The sequence below is a fragment of the Prunus mume genome, linkage group LG3, assembly GCF_029339155.1.
Source record: "Prunus mume cultivar Tortuosa linkage group LG3, ASM2933915v1, whole genome shotgun sequence".
Classification (NCBI taxonomy): domain Eukaryota; kingdom Viridiplantae; phylum Streptophyta; class Magnoliopsida; order Rosales; family Rosaceae; genus Prunus; species Prunus mume.
The window spans coordinates 11,366,451-11,386,443 of NC_142700.1; the positions used below are offsets into that span (position 1 = coordinate 11,366,451).

At 35.6% G+C, this 19,993-nt stretch overlaps 2 protein-coding genes across 4 annotated transcripts; both read left to right on the forward strand.

Annotated features, from left to right (window-relative positions):
• The first annotated feature begins 1,824 nt into the window (after nucleotides 1-1,824).
• GSL04 (glucan synthase-like 4) lies at nucleotides 1,825-17,856 on the forward strand. Of its 3 annotated transcripts, none has more exons than XM_008228002.2 (41): nucleotides 1,825-2,193; nucleotides 2,991-3,091; nucleotides 3,724-3,845; nucleotides 3,987-4,074; nucleotides 4,230-4,343; nucleotides 4,492-4,611; nucleotides 4,772-4,864; nucleotides 4,955-5,046; nucleotides 5,335-5,461; nucleotides 5,639-5,776; nucleotides 5,854-5,930; nucleotides 6,079-6,247; nucleotides 7,358-7,483; nucleotides 7,575-7,692; nucleotides 8,017-8,345; nucleotides 8,806-8,858; nucleotides 8,950-9,010; nucleotides 9,166-9,247; nucleotides 9,333-9,382; nucleotides 9,678-9,764; nucleotides 9,834-9,965; nucleotides 10,038-10,132; nucleotides 10,208-10,292; nucleotides 10,377-10,537; nucleotides 10,727-10,850; nucleotides 10,956-11,050; nucleotides 11,130-11,277; nucleotides 11,587-11,738; nucleotides 12,236-12,342; nucleotides 12,427-12,549; nucleotides 12,640-12,708; nucleotides 12,893-13,061; nucleotides 13,160-13,271; nucleotides 13,828-13,947; nucleotides 14,021-14,136; nucleotides 14,640-14,723; nucleotides 15,066-15,178; nucleotides 15,258-15,487; nucleotides 15,867-16,715; nucleotides 17,114-17,299; nucleotides 17,386-17,856. In XM_008228002.2, exons 1-41 carry the CDS (start codon nucleotides 1,971-1,973, stop codon nucleotides 17,617-17,619), a joined length of 5,874 nt encoding a protein of 1,957 aa, XP_008226224.3. In that variant the 5' UTR covers nucleotides 1,825-1,970; the 3' UTR covers nucleotides 17,620-17,856. The 3 variants fall into 3 exon arrangements, with proteins under 3 accessions (XP_008226224.3, XP_088904223.1, XP_088904222.1); XM_089048097.1 differs by having other exon boundaries at nucleotides 8,227-8,345; XM_089048096.1 differs by having other exon boundaries at nucleotides 6,079-6,241.
• Nucleotides 17,857-19,992, forward strand: LOC103325891 (Pentatricopeptide repeat (PPR) superfamily protein). The gene has a single exon (XM_008228082.3). The coding sequence runs from the start codon at nucleotides 18,235-18,237 to the stop codon at nucleotides 19,417-19,419; it is 1,185 nt and encodes a 394-aa protein (XP_008226304.1). The 5' UTR covers nucleotides 17,857-18,234; the 3' UTR covers nucleotides 19,420-19,992.
• Nucleotide 19,993: the final 1 nt, after the last annotated feature.

Below are 19,993 nucleotides of genomic sequence, written 5' to 3' on the forward strand. Positions count from 1 at the left end.
TTTCCCATAAGTCATGAAATCTTTCTAAAGCTTGAAGTTATCTAATATAAATAATAAAAAATGAAATGATTTCCATTTCTAAGTCCCCTTTCCGCGAATCAACCAAAAGCCTCATTTTCAATCCCGCATATCTAAAAGATCGTATTGTTTTGTATATAAATACAGTATCAAGATGGAAAATATAACTAAAGAATGGATCATAAGTTGCCAAAGTTGGAAGTACATATCATATGGTGTCCAATCAAGGGTAGAATAACAATGCCTACCAACCGCGAACATGGCCATATAGGCCATCCAATGACAAAGTGATTGTAGAAGCTTTGCTCTCTTTAAAGGTTTTGCCTTTTGACCATCAAATTATAGCCACTGTTTTCATAACATTACTTCATGCCTTTGCCTTCCACATTAGCACTAGAGCTTTATTTAGGGAGCTTTATGGGAATAGGTTGTCTCTTTGTCTTGTTTTGGGTTTGCTTAGCCTTCTCGTCGGCCGTGTTGGAAGACAACTAATAATACTAGAGATAAAAACAATGTTATGTGAACTGATGACTTCCAGCAATTATTTGGGACGTAAAGCAAAGTTGCAGCACTCACAATTATGCATCAAGCTCAACTGCTTTTTAGTTTTAAAATAAAATATATGTACTGCTTTTGAAGGATGCTTTAAAGTGAACAGAGTAATTATTTGCAACTTGATTTTGATTGGGATGGAATCTACCCGTAAATACGATTTTTATATTACCTTATGTTAAGATTTTAGAGAGACGAATCTTTGACCCACTACTAGCAATATTGATATTGTCTCCAACTTAACTACATGTTTAGCAGGTGTGAGATTTTATCCAAAATGCATCGGTATTATTAGGAGAATGAAACCATTTATCATATGAGACTTTTTAATTATTTAAGTTTATGACGTGGAACTCTATGTATTCTTTAACACCTTCTACTAGAGGACTTGAGGTGCGATTGCTTATTGAGTAACGCTAGAAAACCAACGTTGAGACAATAATAATATAGCTCACCTTAATGTAATGTCGCAGTTGTTATGTTTGATTAAACTATAATAATTGATGTAAAAATTAATAATAATCACACGTTCACCATCATACAATGGGATAAGGAAACGGAAATGTGTCTTCTTTTTTCAGTGGGTGGTTCTAGTGTCGGACAGTGATTTGTGTGCGAGAAAAAATAAGTCACTACGTATAAGATTATTCATGTCAAGTGAAAATGTAGAGTACTAATGAGGTATTGGTGGTTGGATTGGCCTAAGTCTTTGGTGTGTCCAAGTAGTCTTGAGTTCAAGTTTCTATCGTATTCTGTGTGTGTGAGTTTTCCTCCTTCCTTTTCTAACTTTGGCAACAACAAAAAAAGGCAATATAAAATGGTAAAGCAGTATAATTAAAAGATAACATGTTTTTTAGATATAAAAACTAATTATCAAATTTAAACAAATGTAATCTTTTAATCGGATTGTTCTACAACATGTGTAGCAAAATCAGTCCCGCACAATTTTTTTCATTACTCATTCGTTAATAAGAATATTCATTTGCAATAGTATTAAGAATATTCATTTGAAGAATAATTAATAATAAAAACGTTTGGATTCATTTACTCGCGCGAAATAAGAAAACACGTGTAATCAAGAGTTTCGCGAACATTTTAACAAAAGAAAAGAAAAAGAACATAGTTTCAAACGAAATTCATAGAACTCCCTCCCTGCCTTCTCACTTGGGTCACTTTCTACTCTCTCAGAACAGAGGGAAAGCAAAACACAGCTTCAAAAGCAAAAGCAAAAAGATCACAAATCCTCTTTGCAAACGACACTTTAGAAAGCAAAAAAGCATACCCATAACCAAAGCTGACCACATTAAGCAACTCATGGCGAAGATCCCACATATATACTCTGAACCCATGTCATATTCTCCCTTGTTCACAATCCCATCATTCCTTTTGAGCTCAGAACAATGTCTGAGATTGTGGTTGCAGAGCCTATCTATGAAGATGACCCACCAGAGCCGGAAAGACCCATTACAAGGTCCATTACCATGGGCACTGGAAGTGAACACAATCATGTTCCTGAGCCATTTGAGAGCGAAAGATTGCCTGCCTCTTTGGCTTCTGAAATCCAGAGGTTTCTTCGTGTTGCAAATTTGATCGAAAGCGACGAGCCTCGTATTGCTTACCTGTGTAAGTTGTTAAAGTTGAGTTTTTGTTGAATTGGGTTTGTTTTACAAGGTGTGAATTTTAAAGGGGTGAGCTTGTTTCTGATAAAGTTGGAGGTTTCTAGTCTTAACTAGCTAGTCAGTCAAATGGCTTTAATTGTGAACTATAGGATGAAGGTTTCATGTTAGATAAGTCCATTGAGTGCTCATATTTTGGCTGATATGCACAATGGAGATGTTGATTGCAATTTTCCAGCACCATGTCCAGAGATGAAAGTTTTCTTTGAACTAATCTTCTGTTTTGCCACTTAGAGAACTGATACAAATTAAACTTTTGATTCTTTTGTTTTCCAAAAGGGAAATTTTGATTCTAACAACCAAAATGTGAAGCTGGGCCAAAATTTTTTGTAACAGAACGTTGAGTAGTACTTCTGTTCTTTTGGGTGTTAAAAGATTTATACTTTGGTTGCAGAAATTCAGTTTATTTAATTACCTTACCATCCTGAACAGTTAAAGAAGGTATAGCCATTCATCTCAATTTACAGGGTTAAATCAACAGTTTCTTAGGAAGTTGGAATTTCCAGAGATGATAGGAAAAATGGTTGAAGGAAATGATCTTGTTGGTTTAAATTTCGAGTAGTAATAAAGGTTTGCACTCATTTTGAAATGAAACTTCTTTCCCTTTTCTTTTCCTTTAATTTCCAATTCAAACACATCTTTTCTCAAAGATTGCAGAACCCAATGCTGTACAAATGTGATTCATTGTGAGTTCAAATGAATGCATGAGCCATTAACATTGTCTAAGTGAATCTTATTGAGCAGGCCGCTTTCATGCCTTTGAAATAGCACATAATATGGACCGCAATTCGAGTGGCCGGGGTGTTCGACAATTCAAAACTTCTCTTCTCCAGCGACTTGAACAGGTGGTTTCACACGTTGTAGTATACTACACAAAAATATGCAGTTGCTAACAGGGTAATTGCATAACTTGCATGTATGTAGTAGGATTAAGTTAAAGACTCAAATTAGCAGTCAGAGCCTTAGGCTAGACAACGTTAAACAGATACGGTGCACATGTCTATTAAGTGATTGTCTGAAAAGTTGATTGGAACTTGTTTCAACAATATATAAAATTTAACATACAATAACGTTGTTCGTGTGCTACAATAGGTGATATGAAGTTTTTATTCCTGGCTCAAAACCTGTGATTACCAGCTGATTTGAAATCACTATGATGTGCAATGTATTTAGAAACCTATTTAAATAAATTTTTTCTTCGTTAAATATTCTATCTTTTTTTGTATGTTTCCATGGATTCTATGATTAAGTTCTCTCTCAATATCATCATTACCTGTAGTTTATGTTTTCCAATTTTGATAATTCCTTTCTCTCATATATCTGTGTTAATCTGATGTGTACCTTATTTTTCCCATGTCTGTTAACTGTTTTTTTTATCCTAGCAGTATTTGTGGAAGCAAAAAGTTGATTTCTTAAGGTGTGGAATAATGATTTCTTACCATTCTTGAAATGTTCTCTCTTTTTCAATGGGTTATAGGATGAAGAAACTACAATAACGAAACGAAAGGAAATGAGTGATATACGTGAACTGAGGCGTGTTTATCATGCTTACAAAGAGTACATCATTAAACATGATGGAGCATTTCATTTAGAAAATAGGTAAATACATCCATATGTACACACACACACACACACACACACACATATATATCGGGATATGCATTTGGTTTCTAATGCATTAAAGTGTTTAATAGATTTGTCTGCTAAGCACAACTAATTTGAGGCAATTGATCTGAATAGTCACAGGGAGAAGTTGATAGACGCACGTAGAATTGGTTCTGTGTTGTTTGAAGTTCTAAAGACAGTTTCAAATACAACCGGTCCTCAGGTATTTTCTCATTTCTGTTTAAAATTTTAAGCATTCTTAATTTTCCCACATCTTTTATGATGATAAAATCAGTGCTTTTGTCTCTTTTTTTTTTTAATATCCCAAAATGCTTTTTTTTTCTTATTTATCATATTTATTGGTTATGTGTCCCACAGGCGCTTGCTAATAGAGGTGGCGTCCAGACAAAATCTAATGATCTCTTTGTGCCATATAATATTCTACCACTTGGCCCTGGAGATAGTCGGCAAGCAATCATGCAACTACCTGAGGTCTGTGCTGTTAAAGTGTTCTTGTTTCTTTGTAATTTATACTTATATGTGATGATCCAAGTGGTCATATCAGTACATGATAGTGCAGAAAGCCTGCGGAATTGTAAAATATGGATGAGAATGCTAATAATCTAATGAAATGATACAGATTAAAGCTGCAGTAGCAGCTATTCGCAATATTCGTGGTATACCTTCGGCCAATGATTTTCAAAAACATGGGGACTTTATTGATTTGTTTGATTTTCTTCAGTACTGCTTTGGATTTCAGGTAATCTATTCCAAAATTTTACTTTAATTTACTTCCCCTCCTACAATAAGTTGTATGGTGTGACATAACATCTGTACTAGCAGTTGGCCAATTAGACATGTACTGCTGCGATCTGTGTTTCTTACTTTCAGAATTTGATTCATATGATGTCTTATGTCAGGAGGGAAATGTAGCCAATCAGAGGGAACATCTACTTCTACTCCTTGCTAACATTCACATAAGGAAAACCCATAAGCAGACATCAGTCTTAAAGGTTTTTATGTTGCTGGAGTTTATACGTTTTGGTTTTATACTATATTCTTTTTCACTTTTGTACTAATATTTCTTATTCTTATGATGCCAGTTAGGAGATGGTTCAGTGGATGAGTTATTACGGAAATTTTTTAAAAATTATACAAACTGGTGCAAATTTTTGGGTAGGAAAAGCAACATCTGGTAAGATTAAATGATCTGGTTTCCACTTATCATCAACAAACCGATGAAATATTCTTTCTTTTTTTTCTCTTTCTACTGATGATTACTATTCTGACCCAATGTCTGCTATCTGATTCATTTCTAACTTAAATCTTCTGCTTTTACTCTTCCATTCTTCGTCTGATTGTATGTTACTATAATTGCATTTTTGTCTGTTTTTCATTTGTGACAGCTTCTATTTCACCAATTCTAGTTACCTAAACTATGTTGATTAACCCCTTACTATAATTCCATTATTTACATTTGCAGGTTGCCTTATGTGAAACAAGAAGCCCAACAGTATAAACTTTTGTATCTAGGGCTTTACCTTCTTATATGGGGGGAGGCTGCAAATTTGCGATTCATGCCTGAGTGTCTGTGTTATATATTTCACCATGTAAGTTTACAGTCTCTTGCTATTATTTAGTAGCTCCATAAGACTGATTTAGGCTTCATGTTCATATAGCCCATTCAAAAACATCTTAACATATATTTCACATTATGAGTTATTTTCTGTAATATATGCATGATCTTTTTTTTTATTAATATTACTAATTTTATTGTTTTCTTGAAGATGGCATATGAATTACATGGTATGCTAACTGGCGCTGTTAGCTTGACAACATGGGAGAAAGTCATGCCAGCATATGGAGGCCAGTCTGAGTCTTTCCTTAACAATGTGGTTACCCCTATATACACGGTTATAAAAGAGGTACTGTGTGAATGCACCCTATGGTTTCAGTTGAGCCAGTTTTGTAGCTAATCTGTTACTTATTAATGAAATTGAAGGAAGCCAAGAAAAGCAAAAGTGGGACAGCTGACCATTCCACATGGAGAAACTATGATGATCTGAATGAGTATTTTTGGTCAGAATTCAACTTGGTCTATCTATCTGTCTATCTCTGTGTGTGCGTGTGTGTGTGTGTGTGTGTGTGTATACATTGCTGCATGTGATCTAAGTTTGGCTTCCAATGAGTTAGGATCATGAGGCTGTAAATCAACTATCTTTTGCAGGTCTCCTGATTGTTTCCAAATAGGTTGGCCCATGCGTCTAGACCATGATTTTTTCTACATACCATCTTCAAAGAAACCTTCAAAGAAACCCAAGGCTAAGAAGGCTTCAGCATCCACTGGTTCTGTAGAAGAAAGAAGGAAGGAAGATGGGGAGGAAGATGAAGTAGGGGTATATATCATATTGCAATCATATTACTGAAATAGCACTTTTGTTCCACGATTGCATTTAATGAATAATGAATTTCATGGACATCAAATGAATTTGCTAAGAAGTATTCATGTGTATAGCTATCCAATGTTTCTTTCTAGTTGAAGAAACTATGGACCATGTTTTCCTCTAAGAGGTCTTGCACAGGTATCTATAAACCTGGTCTTTTTCTTTTTGTATACAAATTCAAAATCTACTTTAGAGTGCTTTGTTATTTCATAGTAAGATCCAATCAGACACAAGTGGCTTTTAGGTAACACTTGTTAGCCTGATTTACATTGTTTGCTCACTCTAATAGCTTAAGTTTATGGGTCCAGCGGTTGTTTAGTATAGATCAAGCTCTAGTCCTAGGAGGAGGTCCTATGTTTAACCGTTCATTCCCATTCCCCACTTATTTGTTAATTTGCAAGGTCAAGATGAGGCTGCCTATATGTGTCTCTGCCTGCCTTTCCGTGTGCAGGATGGGGCTGCATGTGATGGGAGATATTAACGTTTTAGCTTGATGTGCATTGTTGGTCCATTCCCTAACGGTTTCAAACCGAATTTCGAAGTCTAGTGTTTCTAGTTGTTGAAGAGAATGGATATTACATAAACAGATTATCTCTCTCATACGATGCGCTAATTTGACTTAGAATATTGTCTGATATAATTACTATAACTTTAGTATGACAACAGAGGCTATTTGTTTTGTACTGAATTTCATCAAATTTTCTGCTCATATTTGTAAATGGACCATTCACACATGGGAGTTAACATTAATGTTGCTTCTTGGACTTTATATGCTACTCTGACTACTTTGAAATTGTTGTTCTTTGGTGGATACAATTTAATGGAATGTTGGTGCATGGAAAAATAAGGGCTAACAATCTATTTTTGCACTTGGCTTGTGTACTATTGAGTGCCAGAAATGGACAAGCAATTAGGCAATTTTCTTGGGTTCTGTCTTCACTTTTCTGTTTTCCTAGCATTGCGAAATTGTAAACTGATTTTTAAAGTTTACAATCCTGTGAGTTAACAAATCCATATTTTGATTCTTTTTCATGTTTCTCTCATGTTTTTCTTTTATACCAGGCAACTAAAGAAGAAGATCGTGAACCAAAATGGTTAGGGAAAACAAATTTTGTAGAAGTCCGTTCGTTTTGGCAAATTTTCAGAAGCTTTGACAGAATGTGGAGCTTTTTTATTCTTTCACTTCAGGTGCACTTAAAATCTAGAATGAATTCTTTACCAACTGCTTCCTTCTTACGATGATTTCTTGTGTTGCTTATTATTTTCTTTTGCTTTGTAGGCATTGATCATTATGGCATGCCATGAATTGGAATCTCCACTTCAACTGTTTGACAAGGTTATATTTGAGGACGTCATGAGTGTATTCATTACATCTGCATTTCTTAAACTCATACGAGGTATGATTTTATCTTGTTACTGTTACAGCATTGAAAAAATATCTTAAAGTAGAATCACTAGAGCCATATCATGTTTTCAACATAGTCTTGTTATGATTTGTTAGGTTTTTGGTCAGAATAAAGCTTTAGTTTGTGTTACCTTGTTTATCAGTCCTTTGGTTTTAGTCTCGTTAGAAGTTTTAATGGAGATATCTATGTTGTCGATGTCTTTTATGTACTTGTTATTTTCCCTTTCGTTTTCGGGTATTTATTAACTGAATATTATTGTTTTTAAGTTCTTTTATAAATGCATAATGGAAACCTAATAGAGGGTTGGGATTGCAGCAATACTCGACATTGGCTTTACATGGAAAGCCAGACAAACGATGGAGTTCTCTGAAAAATTAAAACATGTTATGAAGCTGGTTGTTGCAGTAATATGGACTATAATTCTTCCTGTATACTATGCTAATTCTAGAAGAAAATATACCTGTTATCCCACACGATATGAAAGCTGGCTTCAAGAGTGGTGTTTCTCTTCCTATATGGTTGCAGTTGCAATTTATTTGACGACTAATGCAGTTGAGATGGTGTTATTTTTGGTTCCTTCTATTCGCAAATACATCGAGATCTCAAATCACCGGATATGCACCATTTTGTCTTGGTGGACACAGGTAGGTTTATCATGTAGTTTTCCACTTGATTTTACTTCTGGATCAGTCTTTGAAGAAAGTTTTGATGATTTTGAATCTGATCTTGCAATGAATACTTCTAACGTAGAATCTTTATCAGTCATACTGTTTTTTTTTTCTTCAGTTCTCTGTAATAAGTTAATAACACTACTGGTTATGAACTGATGACATTAAAGACAACAATCCGAGTTGACTTATTTTCTTCTTGAACATATGAAAGTTACAAGCTTCAAAGAGGGGCATAGTCAAAATTATATGCCATAAATGTATTCTAAAAGATTTGTTTTGGGGGTAAATACCGTGCTCATGATCAACGAAGAACTGTTGCTATATATGCCTAAGTTTGGGTTGACTAGATATGGTTTATCTTATGTATCTGCAAATTCACTTTTGGTTTTGGACATTGTGGATATATTGATTTTTTTTTTTCCTGATCACATAGCCTGGATTATATATTGGGCGTGGGATGCAAGAAAGCCAACTTTCAGTGTTGAAGTATGTATACCAAACCCTATTATAAATTCTTATCAGGTACCTTGTTCCTTTATTTATTGTGCCCTAATGTAATTTCTTTCTTACTACATAGGTATACATTGTTTTGGGTACTTGTACTACTGAGCAAATTTTCTTTCAGCTACTACTTTGAGGTGGGTACTAACTCCACTGGATTCTAGAGTTTGCTTGATGATGAAAATAGAAGGGTTGTAGAAGAAATAATGTTCACACAACTTTGAATGTGAAATATGTTTTAAAATAATTTTCTTAATGTTTATTGTTTACCATGGCCTATGGAAAATTGCAGATAAAACCACTCATAGAACCAACAAAACAGATCATGAAAATTGGTGTGAAAAAATATGAGTGGCATGAGGTTTTTCCAAAAGGTATTTACCATCTTTTTGTACATCATCAATACAGGGAGTTGAAAATTTTCCATTATATTTATGTAAAAAAATTGTTCTCTTGCAGTTCAGAGTAATGCTGGTGCAATTGTTGCTGTGTGGGCTCCAATAATAGTTGTAAGTTTTCTGTAAAGTATTTAAAGTAGTTCTTTTTGATGTTCAACATTCTGTTTTTTCAGATGGATAGAAGTAAATTTTAATAGGTTGGTCACTAACATCATAAATCCATGCTTAGAAATGAAATCAAGCTGAGATTAAAAATATCGTTCAATAAGAAAGTAAAGATGAACATAATGGAATTTTAATTTTTATTGTAACATAACTGTAGGAGAAGTTTTACTTTCATTTGTATACTTGTTGAACTTGATACCATACACTCACGTGCAATTTTTCTTTTTTTTCTATCATTTAGGTGTATTTTATGGACACTCAGATATGGTATTCTGTTTTCTGCACAATCTTTGGTGGAGTCTATGGCATATTGCATCACCTTGGTGAGGTAAGTTGTGCTTCTTTTTTTCCCTGAAAGGCATTTTGGTACCTGTCTTACTCCTCTTCTGTACTTTAGATTCGGACTTTGGGAATGTTGAGAAGTCGGTTTCACAGTTTGCCTTCTGCATTCAATATTTCTCTTATCCCACCCTCATCAAGAAATGATCAAAAGAGAAAAACAGGCTTCTTTCACAGTAAATTCATAAAGGTATGAGGCTTTATTTTTTTCATTAAATCGAATTCCATGAAGAATCTCTTGCTAAATCTCATATTTTCTCAGGTGTCAAAGACTGAAAAAAATGGTGTTGCCAAGTTTGTATTAGTGTGGAACCAAATTATCAATAATTTCCGAATGGAGGACTTGATAAACAACAGGTGATCTAAATTGGTACTGATGTGTTTTTCAGCAAAGCTTTAAGAAATACCTTACAGGATTATTTTCTTAAATAGGGAGTTGGATTTGATGACAATGCCTATGTCATCAGAATTATTTTCTGGCATAGTCCGTTGGCCTGTTTTCCTTCTTGCGAATAAGGTATCTTCTATATTCAAAATCTTTCATATTTTCAGTTTGTTTTCTTTTTGGTTCATGTCTAAACATGTCTCCTCTGCATACTAGTTTTCAACAGCATTGAGTATTGCAAAGGATTTCGTGGGGAAGGATGAGATTCTTGTCAGAAAAATTAAAAAAGATGAGTACATGTACTGTGCTGTGAAGGAGTGCTACGAATCATTGAAGTACATCCTTGAAATCCTCGTTGTTGGTGATCTTGAAAAAAGGTAGGGACATATCACAAATATATGTATGTGTGTGTGCTTGGGTGTGCCTGTATGCAGTGTGTGTTTTGTCTTTTTAACTGCCGGTAGGAAATTGTAATGGAGGGTCATAAGCATTCTGATCCCACTTCTAATGTATATCATTGTCGTAAATTGAATATTTTCTTTTTCTTTTTCTTTTTCTGGAATCAGGATTGTATCTGCCATGTTTACTGAAATTGAAGAAAGCATCGCAAGATCAACTCTTCTTCAGGATTTTAGGATGATTGAACTTCCACTTCTTCTAGCCAAATGTATTGAGTTAATTGAACTTCTGGTGACTATTCCACTTCCTGCAAAGTCATTGTGTTATTGTTGATCACATACTTTATAAAAATCAGTACTTTAAGCCATCCTGATCTTTTGTATGAAATGTTGTAAGGTTGAGGGAAATGAAGACCATCATGGTAAAGTTGTCAAAATTCTCCAAGATATATTTGAGCTTGTAACCAATGATATGATGGCTAGTGGCTTCAGGTTCGGTGTATTCAAACTTTATTCCTGGAATAGATAAATTCATTTGGTGCACATCACAACTATTCATGTATTCAAGCAGGATATTGGAGTTGCTATACTCATTTCAACAGATCGACATGGACTTTGTTGATTTTAATAGAAGCATTGAACCAGAACTATTTGGGTCTGCTGATAGCAAGAGTTCCATCCATTTCCCTTTGCCAGACAGTGCTGCTTTGAATGAGCAGGTGATATTCATTACCCTCTTTTCACTTTTATTGATGTTTTCCTACCATTCTCTCTGTTAAGTTTCGTTAGTTTACCATGGTCCACAAAAGTTTTAGCTATTAGAATGTGAACGATTTATTTATTTCAACACTCCATCAGTTTTAAGGTTCAATAATCAACATGATTCCCATATTTAACTTGCAAACATGTCTGAGCTTAATATTTCTACACAGAAGCAACTGGGTAAGTATATATAAACAATATGAAACACACACCTGGATTTGCATGTAAGCACTGGACCTATAATAACTAAACTGTTTCAATTGCAGATCAAGCGTTTTCATCTATTGCTTACTGTCAAAGATACAGCAATGGACATTCCAACGAACTTAGAGGCTCGGAGACGCATATCATTTTTCGCCACTTCTCTCTTTATGAATATGCCCAGTGCACCCAAAGTGTGCAATATGCTGCCATTCTGGTCTTGCTTCTTCTCTCGATGGAATTTCTATTCATTTTTGCTTCTGTTCAGCCATATGTTTAGTTCATCTGTTAAATTTTTTGGTCATTGAAGTCAATAGACAGTTTCCAAATTGCCTTAGAAGTTCATAGATTTAAAGGGATTAAATGAGTGAGTCTTTGATTGATAGGGGTGGCTTCTCCTCTTTACATACCTTTACTTCAAGCTATATAACTTGTTTTGTCCTTCTCGTTTGTTTTAGTTGAATGAATCTATTATGATATTATTCATCAGGAGAAAAATAAATATTATGTTTTATATGATAAAATTTAAATAACTCTATCATCATATTATATTCCTCATTAGTTTATGAAATTATGATAGCCACTGATCATAGGAACATCGTGATGGTGACAATAACATTAACAAACAATTGGAGGTGAATGGAAATCATACAAACTTTAGAATCTTCTAAACAATCCCATCATTTGTATCTGATTAACTTTTTGTTGATATAGTGTTATGACACCACACTACATGGAGGATATTAATTTTTCAATGAAGGAGCTTCATTCAAGCCAACGAGAGGTCTCCATCATCTTTTACATGCAGAAAATATTTCCAGGTTACTACTTTAGTGAATGTTTTAGTTACATTGTGGTCTATCTGTTTGGTTTATCTTATAGCAGTTGACCCTCATATTTCTTAGATGAGTGGAAAAACTTTTTGGAGCGCATGGGTTGTGAAAACTTGGATGGATTGAAAGATAAAGGCAAGGAGGAAGATCTTAGAAATTGGGCTTCTTACCGGGGCCAAACGCTAAGCAGAACAGGTGCTTCATAAGATTTGTGATTAATCTAAACCCAGTAGATCAGTTGGTCATTTTAATAACCTCCAGTTTTCGTGTATATGGTTGTAACAGTTAGAGGAATGATGTACTATAGAGAAGCCTTAAAATTACAAGCATTCCTTGATGTGGCTGAAGATGAAGGTTTGTATTCTTGAATCTGGAAAATGGGTATTCTCATTTGATGTTTACTATACCACTTCGAAATTCTATGCCATATATTTTCTTTAATTATTGTCCATTCTGATGCCAAATGACATTGATGAAGTTTTTAGTCAGAAGTTTTGAGTAGCATTTATATGCCATGTGGCTTATTCTGTTGATCCAGATATTCTTGAAGGTTATGATGCTGTTGAAAGTAGAAATCGTGTGTTATCTGCTCAGCTAGATGCAATAGCAGACATGAAATTTACATATGTACTTTCTTGTCAATTGTTTGGATCACAAAAAGCTTCTGGAGATCCACATGCACAAGACATTATTGACTTGATGATAAGGTATTCTTCTACCAGGAAAGAAAAGAATTATTGCAGAAATACATAACTTTTAAAATATAATTTAGAAGTCCTATGACTCTAGAATTTATTGCTTGAAGATACCCATCTCTGCGTGTTGCTTACGTTGAGGAGAAAGAAGAGATGGTGGAAAACAAGCCTCGCAAAGTTTACTCTTCTGTATTGGTTAAAGCTGTCAATGGTTTTGATCAGGTAAGGACTAACTTATGATATGTAATTGGAAAGTGTTAGAAATGTGGTACTATTAATTTATGTAGCTAGCTTGCGTATCTATTTTTCATAGAGCAATGTGTAGTACTGTTCTATAATGTCTATTAATATAACTTCCTTTGACAAACTAACAAAGTGATTGAATGAGTTTAATGTGCCAGTGAATAGAAATTATTGAACACTTGGGACTGGATAGTCCATTTTTTGGGCTAGGAAGGAGTTAGCATTCAAAAATACAGAAGTTACTATACAAACCTGCTTTGCCAAAACAGGAAATTTCTATGTTGTTTATAATCGTTTCCAATTGCTTTTTTTCAACATATGTATCAAGGAAATTCATTACAATATCCTATCAAAAGAAGAGTAGTTTGGAACCTCTTTGCCTAAACACACAAGTTTATATTGTTTATAATTGGATTTGCATTTCTATTAATGGAAATGTGTTTATTATATCAAATACTCAATGCAGCCGCCATCATTTCTTATAATTTTTTATTCAACTAATAAAGTACATCATCTGCTTTGCTGTTATTCATAGGAAATATATCGCATAAAGCTTCCTGGTCCACCAACTATTGGAGAAGGGAAGCCTGAAAACCAGAATCATGGAATAATCTTCACTCGTGGTGAAGCTCTCCAAACCATTGATATGAATCAAGTAGGCTACTTGTCCAGTATCTAAAGATTAGTCACTTTCATATTTGTTTCTCTTACAGTATCTGGATTTATAGGATAGTTATTTGGAAGAAGCACTCAAAATGAGAAATCTTCTGCAAGAATTTCTTCAGAACCAAGGACGGAGACCTCCTGCACTACTTGGTTTGAGGGAACACGTATTTACAGGAAGGTTAGGTCCTCTAATCCTATAAACTCTGATTAGCACATTATGTCAGATGTGACTCAATGAGTGCATGCCTTATGATAGGAAATCTGATTTGGCATTTGTTCAGTTACATAAGCTACACTGGGAAGTATTATGCTTTGAAAAAGATTAAAAGATAGGTATTATGCTTCGAGATGTACTCCCTGCAGATGTTTTACTACAATAAATAAATAAACACATAAGTCCGTTCTTCTACTTCTTTTATTGTTTCTTCCATACATGAGCAATCTTGGCTTCAAAGTAACGATCCATAGACTAGGAAAACTTTATTTCTGATGTCATATGACACCGCAGTCGATGCTATTGGTGAAGAACGAAATGTTTGAAACTACTAAAGTATCACTAGCTCATTTATTTCACTTGAGTGTCCATATACTAGCAAGTTATTCTAGCATTCACCTATGAGAAGTCAAATCAGTGATTTTTTAACTTTTAAGCTGATTCTTCTATTTTCCCGCACATTGCAGTGTTTCTTCTCTTGCATGGTTCATGTCTTATCAAGAGACCAGCTTCGTCACCATTGGTCAAAGGCTTCTTGCTAATCCACTCAGGTAATAATACCTTGTTTCCAGAGCTCATTTTTCAATCACATTGAGGGCATCCTGTATGTATGAACACATGTGCACTTGCTTATCTATCTGTTGTGTGAAATTTAGTTTGTTTTGCGTAACTTTTCCCAGTTTAACCAATGTAGGGCCCACAAAAAATTTCGCTTGGTAACTCATGCTAGTTGTACTTGTATGCAGTCAGTTAGTTGTGTGTTTACAAACCACCAGAGTGCTATTTTAGAGTATTTTGTTGTATCTGGTCCTTTGACAACATTTTGTTGTCCAACAGATCTTAGTGCTCATAATTATACATTCTCATTCGTATTATTTATTCTTAATAAATAGGGTACGGTTCCATTATGGACATCCGGATGTATTTGACAGGCTATTTCACATCACAAGAGGTGGCATAAGCAAAGCATCAAAAACAATTAACCTGAGCGAGGATGTTTTTGCTGGTAAGATTTGTTTATGTTAGAAATCATATTCCTATATTTTCAATATTTATTCAAACTGCTTACATCAGATATGATGTAGGATTTAACTGTACCTTACGACGGGGATGTATAACTTATCATGAGTACATGCAAGTTGGCAAGGGGCGTGACGTAAGTCTAAACCAGATATCAAAGTTTGAAGCTAAAGTTGCTAATGGAAACAGTGAACAAACTCTAAGCCGTGATATATACCACCTTGGACGTCAGTTTGACTTCTTCCGGATGCTATCTTGTTATTTCACAACCATTGGGTTTTACTTTAGTAGCCTGGTAATTTGTTTGAACCCTAAACAAATTTATGTTGCTATTAGGATAAATTTCTCTGGTTTTAGGCATAGTGTCATATCAGTTACTGACAATGATCATTTGAAAATTGCAAGATGAAAATTCTTTTGTTTATCTTATAAAATTTTTGGGTCAACAACTACAAATTCTATGGAGTAAATTAATAAAACATATTCTTTCATGTACAATGTCAATCTGTATTTCTGGAGTCATACATATATGGTAGATATTCTTTGTAGTCTTATTATCACATATGTCTTGTTACATCTATTTATTGCTGTTTCCTCTATTCTGAATGCTCTATTTTGAAGTTCTTGCTACTCAACTAACATGGGGTGTGATTGATCTGAAATTCTGCCATCAGATGTCAATTATTGGAATCTACGTGTTCCTCTACGGACAGTTATACCTTGTCCTTAGTGGCTTGGAAAAAGCGCTTATAATTGAAGCTAGACTGCAGAACATACAACCCTTGGAAACAGCTCTTGCCTCACAGTCATTTATACAGCTTGGACTACTAACAGGATTACCAATGGTGATGGAAATTGGACTTGAGAAGGGGTTCCTTAATGCACTTAAAGATTTTGTCCTGATGCAATTGCAGCTGGCTTCTGTTTTCTTCACTTTCTCCTTTGGCACAAAAATTCATTATTATGGCCGAACAATTCTGCATGGGGGTGCTAAATACAGACCCACTGGGCGTAAGGTCGTTGTGTTTCATGCTAGCTTCACTGAGAACTACAGGTTATATTCAAGAAGCCACTTTGTGAAAGGATTCGAATTATTGCTCCTGTTGACTGTTTATCACTTGTTTAGGCGGTCCTATCAGAGCAACATGGCATATGTATTGATCACTTATTCAATTTGGTTCATGTCAATCACTTGGTTGTTCGCTCCATTTCTTTTTAATCCCTCTGGATTCAGTTGGGAGAAGATAGTAGATGACTGGAAAGATTGGAACAAGTGGATCAGACAACAGGGTGGCATTGGAGTTCAACAAGATAAAAGTTGGCAGTCTTGGTGGATAGATGAGCAAGCCCATCTTCGTCGTTCAGGGATGACTTCTAGGGTGTTTGAAATTCTCCTTTCCGTTCGATTTTTCCTATATCAGTATGGTCTGGTCTACCACCTTGACATCTCCCAAAACAGCAGGAATTTTCTGGTTTATTTGCTTTCATGGATAGTGATCCTCGCAGTTTTCCTTATAGTAAAGGTAAACCTCACAATTGGCTTCTATTAGAAATTATGTCCATATTTAAGATGCCTTTAGGGAGAACATATCTGCCTTTTCTTTCCTCTTCGTTTTTGCTTTTAAAAATCTGGTTTGTTGTTAGGGAGCTGATTTTCCCACTCCTCTTTTGTCCACTTACACTCCCTTTGCTAGAAATTGTGTGCTCCCACTCGTTTTTTGTCCATGTACACTCTTTTTTTTTTTTTTGGGTTATAGTAAAAACTATTAAAAAAACAAAAGGGAGTGTAAGTGGACAAAAAGGGAGTGGGAAAATCATCACCCTATTGTTAATATGGTCTGGATTTTGGAAGGTATTTTCCTTTGAGATTACTCAACTTATCTACTTGGCTTCACTCACATGAACTCGCCATCCTTTGCAGGCAGTGAACCTTGGAAGGCAACAGTTCAGTGCTAGATATCACCTAGTGTTTAGGCTATTTAAAGCCTTCCTCTTCTTGGGTGTTCTTTCTGTCATACTTGCTCTCTATTTCGTATGTAAACTATCCTGGAAGGACATACTTGTCTGCTCTCTAGCATTTTTCCCAACAGGGTGGGGTTTGATATTGGTAAGTTTATGACAACAGAGATCTTTTTTCTTTCAGGCTGCATTTTTTTCCTGCTTATTCTTTCACTGATAACTTTGTTGGTTCAGTTTGCACAAGCTGTGAGGCCCCTGATAGAGAGTACTGGATTGTGGGAATTCACCAGAGTACTTGCTAAAACATACGATTACGGAATGGGAGTTGCTCTCTTTGCACCTATTGCTGTCTTTTCCTGGCTTCCGATTTTATCAGCATTCCAGACTCGTTTCCTGTTCAATGAGGCCTTCAATAGGCACTTACAAATCCAACCAATTCTTGCAGGGAAGAAGAAGAAGAACAGATGATTTTATTGGCCCTGAATGATTCTTAGTATATATTCTGTACAGTCAAATTATATTGACAAATCTTTATAGGTTTTGGAATTGTTATACATATGCAGCAGATATCAGTAGATCATGCAATCACCGGCATAAAAGATATAGTTTCATTTGTTAAGAAAAGAAAGATAATAGGGTCCATTGAGACAATGTTGTATATCTAATATTGAAATCAATAAAATTATTGGTGACAGATTCAGAAGAGTTCGGAGTCTTTTTCTAGTTTTACAGCAAACTTGTTTATCAATATTAATACCAATATATATGGCACATGACAACCTAGGTGGATCGATTCCTTTGACCTATCCTAATCTAACCCATTTCCCCAACTTCCCTCACCACGTGAGCTAACCCGCATGAAGCTTTCTTGAATGCAACACGTTTTTAATTCCTTCATTCTCCATCACCATAACCTCAGACAACCGAAAACCCCAACCGACACAACAGCACGACTCTCTCCAACAAGCCCCATGAGTATTTTACCCACCTGAACAGTCATGCCCTCCAATAAAACTTTTAGACCTAGGCCAAAGAAGTTGGAAGATTTCACACTGTAATTAGTCTTAACATTTTAGAAAGAACATGATTTCACGATCTACAAAAACACTTAAAAATCCAATCTTTTTTCGCTTAACTCATTCCACCACCATCAAAAACCCATCTTTCTCCACACTCCCATCATCTTCCTCATCTGATATCCCAAAAAGGCTGCACCACAAAGACTGGTTAGCCCCAAATGAAGTCTTGGAAGTCTTCACATCCCTCAGAGACCCCAACTCTGTCCGCACAGCCTTGGACCACTACTCCAAGCGCAAAGACTACAAACCCAATGAAGCTCTTTACACTTTGGTCGTCAACAAGCTTGCCCAAGCCCGCCTCTTCGACGCCATTGACAATGTCATGGCCAGGATCAAATCCGAAAGCAAATGCCGTTTGTCTGACAACTTCTTTCGCACTGTTATTAAGGCTTATGGCAATGTGGGTGGTCTTATAAGCAAGGCCATCGAGACCCTTTATGATATGCCCAACTATGGTTGCTGGCCTTCTGTGAAAACATTCAACTTTGTGCTGCATTTGCTCGTTTCGACCAAGATGTTTGATGTTGTTCATGAGGTGTACTTGGAGGCTCCCAAGCTGGGTATTGAGATTGATGCTTGTTGCCTTAATATACTCATCAAGGGACTATGCGAATATGGGAAATTGGATGCTGCACTTAAGGTGCTCGATGAATTTCCTAAGCAAAGATGTATGCCAAATGCGCTAACTTTTTCAACACTTATGCATGGTTTGTGTGTCAATGGGAAGGTGGATGAAGCTTTTGGGATGTTAAAGAGGATGGAAAATGAGGGGATCGATCCGGATGCCATCACGTTTAATATATTGATAGCGGGGCTCAGGAAACAGGGGAGATCTGAAGAGGGGATTAAGCTTTTGGAGGAAATGAGGGGCAAGGGGTGTGATCCAAATGCAGGGTCTTATCAGGAGGTTTTGTATTGTTTTCTTGATGCACAGAGGTTTGTTGAGGCCAAAGAGTTTATGAGTTGGATGATCTCTAAGGGCATTGGCCCGAGTTTTGTATCGTACAAGGCGTTGATTCATGGACTGTGCAAAGAAAATCTGGTGCAGGATGTGGATTGGGTTTTAAAGCAGATGATAAGACAAGGCTTTCTTCCGAAGATGGGGATGTGGAGGCAGATCCTCAAAAGCATGTTTTCAGAGAAGAGCAGCCATTGTTGTATTTCCTATGAAGAAATTGTAGATAATTAAATCACATAAAGTGGATGACTGTGTGGTGACGTTGCTTATGGGTTCTTCAAACGATTTTGAAGTCATGTAAATTGAAAATCACTTTGCTATCAGTCCTGCTTGAGAGTCAAAATTACGGTATGGAAAAGGCTGAAGAGTGTTTCATCTCATAACATATTGAAATTAAAGGAAATAGGTTCAGAATTATTGTCCTTTAATGTCACAGAAATGAATTATGAATGTTAATACTTTCTGGGAAATGAGTTGGAACTACAGATTTCCTTGCTTCCAGTAGCAAAGACATGGTTGCAAGGTTGCTTCATTATCGCTTCAGCTGATGGGGATCAACTTGAGGATATCCTTTGGCTTGATGAGAGCATGTAAATTAGACTTGTTAATGGCTTCTTTTCTAATGTTAATAGATTGCTTAAACCCTATTTTAGGTGTCCGTTTTCTCTCTTCCACTCTGAGCTGCTTCTTTTGCAGCAGTGCTATATTGTTCGGAGATGTGTTTGCTGTCCTGTTTTGTGGTATGCTTTGTTTTATTTTGTCTAATCCTACCGGCAACTACAAAAAGATCATCATTGTTCTTGGT

Excerpts from the sequence above, each read along its gene's own strand:
- LOC103325891 (XM_008228082.3), top strand. The coding sequence starts at position 18,235 with ATGATTTCACGATCTACAAAAACACTTAAAAATCCAATCTTTTTTCGC.
- GSL04 (XM_008228002.2), top strand. The coding sequence starts at position 1,971 with ATGTCTGAGATTGTGGTTGCAGAGCCTATCTATGAAGATGACCCACCA. Across the intron at positions 4,075-4,229 it reads CAAATACAACCGGTCCTCAG|GCGCTTGCTAATAGAGGTGG; the intron begins GTATTTTCTCAT and ends TGTGTCCCACAG. Across the intron at positions 11,739-12,235 it reads TGCAATATGCTGCCATTCTG|TGTTATGACACCACACTACA; the intron begins GTCTTGCTTCTT and ends TTGTTGATATAG.